At 32.5% G+C, this 8,493-nt stretch overlaps 2 protein-coding genes across 2 annotated transcripts in view; both read left to right on the top strand.

Moving 5' to 3' along the window:
* Positions 1-1,493: 1,493 nt before the first annotated feature.
* On the top strand, positions 1,494-2,108 carry LOC107478200 (protein DMP7). Its single transcript, XM_016098342.3, has one exon. The coding sequence runs from the start codon at positions 1,494-1,496 to the stop codon at positions 2,106-2,108; it is 615 nt and encodes a 204-aa protein (XP_015953828.3).
* A 1,488-nt stretch (positions 2,109-3,596) lies between these two features.
* The window catches only part of LOC107478087 (homeobox-DDT domain protein RLT2), a 13,117-nt gene continuing 8,220 nt past the window's right edge, over positions 3,597-8,493 (top strand). The window contains 7 exon segments of the mRNA XM_052258822.1: positions 3,597-4,558; positions 4,708-5,193; positions 6,367-6,440; positions 7,153-7,578; positions 7,655-7,744; positions 7,826-7,990; positions 8,069-8,291. Coding sequence (XP_052114782.1) covers positions 4,438-4,558; positions 4,708-5,193; positions 6,367-6,440; positions 7,153-7,578; positions 7,655-7,744; positions 7,826-7,990; positions 8,069-8,291 — 1,585 coding nt within the window. The 5' untranslated portion in view covers positions 3,597-4,437.

Genomic DNA, 8,493 nt, shown 5'->3' with positions numbered 1-8,493 from the left:
CAAAAATGTTACTTTTATTTAAAATATGTCAAATAAATAAATTACACTTTTATACAAAATATCTTTATAAAAAGATAGTTTGACATCTTTATTTAAATATTTTTTTGGATAACTACACTTAGTGGTTATATATATATATATAGGGGTGGCAAATGGGTCTAAATCCGTCGGGCTGGTTCGTGTAACCCGTAAAAAAAGGCGGGACGGGCTGAAAAATTGGGACCACCAAAAAACAAAAACTCACCTAATTCGCACCACTTAAACCGCGGATTTTTGCGGGGTGGGCTTCTCTGCCGGGTTTAGTTTTTTTTGGCAAGGGGGTATTTTTGTAATTTTTTAGCCAAAATTCAACTTTCTCAAACCCAACTTACAAGAGTATGAAGATGAAAATTGAATGTTTTGGATTATGCTTATATTTCTTTGGAGACAATATTTATAATTGTATTTATTTTACTTTTGAGATAATATTTATAATTATGTTTTGGATGAAAACTTGGTTTATAATTATATTTATTATATATTTATAATTACAAAAATTTTAATATTTGACCATTGGAAAAAAACAACCCACAATGTTTTTAAGGAAAGCTACAACTATATACTACTATTTTTTAAAAAAAAAATTTACTTGTATATTTTCTCTTGGCACTTTTAATTATTTATTGTGCAGAACTTTCTTATAAATTGAAGTGTTCTTTTTTTAGACTTTTTATTTATTATTTTTAAAATTTTAGGAACTCTAAGAGGTTTTAGACCACACCAGACTTAACAATAAGTTAATCTTAATACTTATAAAATAGCCTATAACAAACAAGAGTGTAGGTCAAGTCTTATCCGTTAAAAAAAAAGCTTGATATGTTCTGTTTCCACCTCTACCAAGAAAGAAAAATACTTGAAGATGATTCATATGGTATATATACTTCAAAGTTGTAGGTAGAAATTACATCAATAATGTGAAAAAAATGACAACTAGAAATAGTATGTCATTCTAAACATTTTTTAAATCTAATTTAGCTTGCCTAACATAAAATAAATAATGAATAACTTAATAAAGTACAAATATATTAATTTTTTGTTTACCACATGTAACCTTTTTCTTTTATTTACACAGAGCATGTAACATATTTTTTTTTACCATAAATAGCTTTATAACTTTCACTTCCATAATCGTTATTAAAGAATTGATGCGGTTTAAACGAATTGGTTGAGGTAACGAGCTTCTAAGTACTAATACCAAAGATAGCTTGTAAAATGAAATATATACAATATTATCCTCAACTCCCAAAAACAAAATTGAACTCAATTTTTTTTTTCTGTTTGCAACATACACACATTTTTGTTTTAGCTTTTTATATATAAAGATGAAATATATATCAATTCAAAAGACAAAACAAGTGCATACAAATTTCGAAAAAAAACTCAACCTAAACCCTAAATTCTAAAGCCGAAAGCTCATATTCGAAGTTTTGTTCAGAATATAACTTTTTAGATTCATGGATATCGGTGTGGATACTCAAGCCTTACTAGAAAATGCACCAACACAACCTCAAAAACCATCAAAAACAGCAACAATAAAGACCATGAGAAAAGCATTCAAAGGATCAGCACATCTTGCAAATCTTCTTCCAACAGGAACCGTGCTCATATTCCAAATGCTAGCACCAGCTTTCACGCACCAAGGCGAATGCCACACCGTAACTAGCAAATTCATGACCATGGCTCTCTTAAGCTGTTGCAGCATTTCATGTTTTCTGTTGTCCTTCACGGATAGTTTCCGGGACGAAAGGGGGAAGGTTCGATATGGCGTGGCGTCGCTAAACGGGTTATGGGTTATGGATGGAGAGTCTATCAAGCTCCCAGTTGAAGAGGCATATAAGTATAGACTTAGGTTCATTGATTTCTTCCATGCATTCTCTTCCATTTTGGTTTTTGTGGCGGTTGCACTGTTTGATAAAAACATTGTGGGTTGTTTTTTTCCAAACCCTTCGGAAGAAGTGAAGGATATTCTAGCATCATTGCCCATGGGAATTGGATTTGTTTGCAGTCTTTTATTTGTTGCATTTCCCACCCAAAGACATGGGATTGGCTTCCCTCTCTCCCGTGAATAGTCGTCATATTAGATTTGAGCGAAAATGTTACACCCAAGTGAAAAATCCGTAATCATGTTTATGTATAAATATTTGTGTTATTTATCCTATTTTTAATATATATTTTATATAAATAATTATTTTACTGTTTAATTTTTTGTGTATATCTAATATAATTGTAGATTAAATAATATCACTATATGTAAGTATACAAAATAGTAATTTTTATTAGCTACTTATTTTTAAAAGAGAAAGTTTAGGGTCAATACTTTTATTAAAATTTGGTTAGCATTTAACTAGCAAAAGAAAAATGAGTAATCACATACCATTGATAAAATTTTCACCATTAAAATTTTTAATAATGACTAATTGATAGTTACAAATCACAAAATTTATTGCCATTGGTCTCTAATACTTCTCTTATTAAAATATGGACCACTGACACCATAAGCTCACTAATTATAAGTTTTTGGAACATTATTAATAAATTAGTCTTATGGTTTTTATGTTATTTTAGCACTTTTGCAAAGTTTTAAATAAAAGAATATGGTGAAGAGTGGGAAAAAAGAATGAGGGTAATGTAAATAAGTAAATATTTAGGATGTATTTGTTTATGGAATTGAAATTGGATATTGGATTTTTAAAATATGTAAAATGTATGCCACAAGTTCAGGAAATTTTTTAAATAAATAAAAAATATTTTTCTTAAAATAAATTAAAACAAAATTAAATACTAAACTCAAATTTTTTTTGGAAGGATAAAAATTAAGGTGAACCTCTTATGATTTTGGTCAGAATTAGATGGATTCCACCTAATAATATATGTTTCTTTTAAACATTTATGATATTAGTTTTAATATGTATTTATATTAATGGTAAAAATTCGTATGGTTAACAAATTATATTTAACAAACTTAACAAACTTAGTTTAACATAATTTGATTAATTTTAAAATTTAAAATTATGTTAATAATTAATTATTTAATATTATTTAAAATTATGATTTAGAAACAAACACTAATTAATTTAAACTCAATATAATTTATACTAAATATGAGATCAAAATATCAATTAAAATTAAAATGTTATGATTTGAATTTGTCAATTTATTTAATTTAAAAAATAAAGATATAATTAAAATTGAAAAATAAATAACTAAACAAAAATATTTTTTTAAGAAAAATAAAAATGTATTTTTACATTAAGAAGCTATGTTTAAACTAAATACAACTTTAAAATTCCAAGTCATTTTTTAAAATACAATTAAATTTTATTTGAAAAATTTATTAATTAATACTCAGTTTTTCTGGACACTTTTTAGTTTTTACCACGGTAACAAATGAGCGTATAATACACGCGCGGAAAGGGGTAGTGTTCACGGTAGAGGTGAAAACTAAGTACGAAACCACACCCCTATAGCCCTATCTCTTTTGTTCAATGCAAAACGATAAAACGACAAACCGTTGAAAGTTTGAAACGAACGAAATGGTTAAGATCTAAGGATTTGGAATTGGAGCACCCCAACCCAACCCCAAAAGAAAAACATAAGAAAAAAAAGATTTAGAGAGAGAAACACACAAAAACCACGATCATACTCGGAAAAGAAAAAGAAGTCAGTCAAGTCATATATATCCACAACAATTCCTCTCGATCTCTCACACACACATTAAATCTGAATTTACTTTTTTTTCTAAAATTTCGTTTCTCTTTACTCTCTCTGTAGCATTTTATCGAACACATTACGGTATATACAAAAGCTTATAAAATTTCGAAAAAACGAAACAACAAAAAAACAATTTCATGGCTGTGATTGGGGACTGGGGCAGCATTACTGCTCGTGGTTTCTTCTTTTTTAATCAGAGATCATCATATTTTAAACAAAATCAACTTCTCAATTTTTCGTATGAGTTGTATAGTTTAGCAATTTTTCTTCTTCTAATGCTGCTTCATTTCCCACCATAGTTGGTTTAGTCTTGAATATTCAACTATTTGCATTAATTATTATTATCGTTCTTTCGTTATTCCCAAAATCTAACCCCGCATCACAATCACGCACCTTCTCAGAAGAGTGAACTTCAACGATTCCCGTAGAGAGAGAGAGAGAGAGTAGCTGAATGCTAGAGAGAGAAGCTCTGAATTCGTGTTCCCAACCGCTCCTTTTGGCTCAGATTCTTGGATGAAAAAAAATCTGGGTTTCTTTCCCTTGTTGATTTTCATCTATGTGTTTTTGGTTTCTTGTGTGATTCTGAGTGTCGATTTTATTTTGGTTCTTTTTTATTTTGGGGGCTTTCTGTGGTTCTTTGTTTCTGGGTCTGGGTATTTCGTGCAAGTGGAACTTTGATCTTTGGGTATGGAGGGTGGTGGTTCAGAAGAAGAGAAGAGGAAGGAGAAGCCAGCGGAGGTTGAGAACAAGATCAAGCGCAGAATGAAGACTGCTTTTCAGTTGGAAGTTCTGGAGAAAACTTATGTTGGTAAGGGAAGTTTTTAGCCATTTTTGAATAATTTTGTTGTACCCCTTTTGCGTTTTGGTTTTTCCCATAGTTTTGGTGGATTGTGAAGTGAATTTTGTGTTGAAATGTGAAACTTTGGGTTGTGATGATTGTGCATTTCTTTGGTTCAGGAGAGGCTTACCCTTCAGAAGCAGTGCGAGCTGAGTTATCTGCGAAGCTGGGTCTGTCTGATCGTCAACTGCAAATGTGGTTTTGTCACCGGAGGCTGAAGGATAGGAAATCAGCACCAACAGCGAAGAAGCCCCGAAATGATCACCCGCCTGTGGCACGGGATTCAGTGCCCGTAGGAGAGGGTCTTGAGCAAATGGCAGTGGCTGATGCCATGCATGATTGTGGTTTAGCTTCTGGGTTGAAGCCATTTGGATATTCGGATCCAAGGCAAGTTGTTCCAAATCCTTCGATTTCCTTTCCTAGAAGAGGAGCTGGATTGCCAACAATGGAGAACAATAGTTACTATGAACCACATCAGGCCATCGAGGTGCTGCGAGCAATTACGTTTGTGGAGAGACAGTTGGGTCAGCCATTAAGAGAGGATGGACCAATTCTGGGAATGGAATTTCATTCCTTACCCCCAGGGGCATTTGGTGCCCCAATAGGTAAACTTGTTTTTTCAACCTAAAATCATTAGCAATACTACTAAAGTTGCTGTTGCAATTAACATCTGTAGGACAAACATAGCAAAGGGGTGGGAACGGAAAGGTGATGCCATTTTATTTTAATTAGAAAAATGATCTGTAATCCATGCTTTTGGCATAGATGGGTATGAATACTATTGAGAGATGGGGAGTAGAAGACTTATAATAATAGCATTTCTACTGTAGTGCTAGATGATTAGATCAATAGATGTTCTAGAGTGAATCTAGAGAGATTGGAAAGCTATCCTATGCTTCATAGATTACTCTTTTATTGTTTTTTCTGCTCCTGTATAGAGGACCTCTTATTCTCTAATCTTGTATTATTTTTTCTCTCTGTCTTAATGAAATTCTTCTTTTATAAAGAGAAAAAAAATCTTTAATAAGTAGCAGTGTTTCCAAGTTCCAACAATATTAGAGATTTAGCATGTCCAAGTTCCAATAATATGGAGTGCATATGGCCTCAATGGATTAGTTACTTTTGTGTCTTATAAATGTGTATCTAATAAGTACAGCTCTTATACAAATGCTTTTGTGCATTTGCATGGGATAATTTTCATAGCTTATTTAGTAGAACAAACATAGCAATGTGCTAATAATTAAGCATATGAGAATATGCTAGAATCAACTTATGTATGTCTAAACTTTTTAAATTAGCAATGCCTGTGGAAATACCTTAGTCAAGTATCCTAGCATAAATACATTTTAACATTAACTGTGCCTCACGTTAGGGTAATTTAAATTTGTATGAGTTTTTCTTAAATGAACTCGGTCTTTGTCTAGATTTGATTAGGTAATTATCCATTTAAATTGTGGGATATTTGGTAGTTAATATGTGAAGTGAATGAGATCTATTTATAGGCTTTTAAACATGTATCTCCATTTTGAAAGTTGGTACTTTGAAATTTTGTTCTTTCGTCATAAGTATATTTTACACTCAAAAGATAGCTTTGAAGGTCAATAATCACACTTCTGATATTTGAAAAATTTTAAGGAGTGATTTTTGAAAGGGTTATTCAAACATATTGTTCTTAAAGTTATGCACGAGAGAAGTTTCGCTTGTTTCATTTGGGATGGCTTTATGCTCCTCTAAGCGCTAAAGCTTTGATCCCTCACCAATTTCTTATATTATTCCAGAGGAAGTGACATTGGGACAGCATAGGCATTCTGGAAGCCCTTTCGAGGCAAAAATTTATGATCAACGAAACAAGGTTTTATTTCTTTTCTTTTTTCCATTATTTATTTCCTCTATGCTCAGATTTAAATGTGTGCGAGGAAAGTGTTTTTACTATTTTAACCTTAAATATTGATATACTTTATATCTGTTCCTTCCTTTGTTATTCTTTTCATTTGTCATAAACAAGGTCGGTAAACTTGTCAGAAGTCTAAACATGACTTGTAAACTTAATAAGGGTTTACTTTTTTTTTTTGAATAACATTGAAAATATAATATAATATCCAATTATAATATATTTATTCATAGTAATGTAAAGACAATTCAGAACTTGTCTTGCAACATCATATTGAGGCAAACACAAATCATAAATCCTAAATTAAATTTAAATTCCAGAAAAAAGTAACAGATCAATGCTTAAATATGTTAAAACTGTTATCATAAATTTAGCGAGTTCTAAATAAAAGTGCTTTTTTGTAAGATACTGTATTTTGGTTAATAAGCGACCTAATTTTGACTAAATTTGTTAATTCACAAGTCATAATAGTACCTTAGCCTACCTAAGTTTATCCTAGTTTACCCAAATTTAGCCAAATTCACTTGACTCGTAGTTTCCAAACAAGTTAACAAATAACAGTCACCAAGTATACATGCTTGACTTATCTTAAGGAGAGAAGGGGGGAGGGGGGTAATAAGCTGCTTATATGCACTGTTATGTTTTATCTCTTGGATGAAATGTTCGATTTCAGGGCATTCCAAGGACTCTCCACGAGTATCAGTTTATTCCAGAGCAGCTAACTGTTAGAAATGAGACATTTGACAGAGTTGCCCCCACTATCCATTACAGTTCTCCTGATGGCATTTCACATTCCAGGACTTCACTACCTAGCCAGAAATCTTTGCTTGGTGGGAATGAATCTACACCATATGGATATGGAGTTCAAGATCAGATGCCTGCTTTGAATCATTTGTCTCAGCATGTCAGGCAGAATCATGTTTTGCCTTTTGCTTCTGGACAGATTGAGGGTATTCCACGAAAGAACACATTTGTTGATGTAACAGTTGTTACTCATAGTGGGGTTCACCCAATAACTCTGACTGACACTGCACTAGTGCCATCTGACAACACGGTTATCCATGAGGAGGAACCTTCAAGGTTTCAGAGGAAGCAAATGGTATATAGACCTGCAACACCATGTTTATTTCCATAGAATGGTTGCTTAGTGCTTGCTGACTCATCTTTGCTTGCAGAATGAAGAAGCTAGAATACGACGTGAACTTGAAGCTCATGAGAAAAGAGTTAGAAAAGAGATTGAAAAACAGGATATTCTAAGGCGAAAGGTTTGAGTCACTCTCAACTTTTCTCCCTTTGATATAAATTTATTTTATGATATAGCTAATACTGTCATGCCATACATTAAGAGGGAAGAGCAAATAAAGAAAGAGATGGAGAGGAATAACCGTGAAAGGCGGAAAGAAGAAGAAAGGTTGTTACGTGAAAGACAGCGAGAGGAGGAGAGGTACCAAAGAGAACAGAGGCGTGATCTGGAGCGTAGGGAGAAGCTTTTACAGAAAGAATCAATGAGAGTATGTAAGATTTTCCTACTAATTCACTCTGATCTGTTAAATGAAAATAACTGATGCTAATCTTAGTTATTCTTGTAGGCTGAGAAACTGAAACAGAAGGAAGAACTACGCAGGGAGAAAGAGGCAGCAAGGATCAAAGCTGCTTATGAGAGAACTCTTGCCCGCAGAATGACCAGAGAATCAATGGGACTTATTGAAGATGAACGTCTGGAACTCATGGAACTAGCTACATTGAAGAAGAGACTTCCTTCGATACTGGCTCTTGATTATGAAACTATGCAAAATCTCGAGTTATATAGAGGTGAAGACATTAATGGGATTATGCATCTTGTGTTTATCTGCTTCCTAAAGATTACACTGTTTGGACATTGAAGTTGATTTGTGGTATTTTTAATTTTTCTCATCTGTTAACATCTATTTCATTTTGACTGAAATGAAGTGCTGTCTACTTTGTGTGTGTGTGTGTGTGTTGTGTTTTGGCTTTTCCTTTTTGGGAAAAGGGG

Source organism: Arachis duranensis, chromosome 3, assembly GCF_000817695.3.
Source record: "Arachis duranensis cultivar V14167 chromosome 3, aradu.V14167.gnm2.J7QH, whole genome shotgun sequence".
In the NCBI taxonomy this organism is placed as follows: Eukaryota; Viridiplantae; Streptophyta; class Magnoliopsida; order Fabales; family Fabaceae; genus Arachis; species Arachis duranensis.
This window is presented reverse-complemented; position numbering and strand designations above follow the sequence as displayed.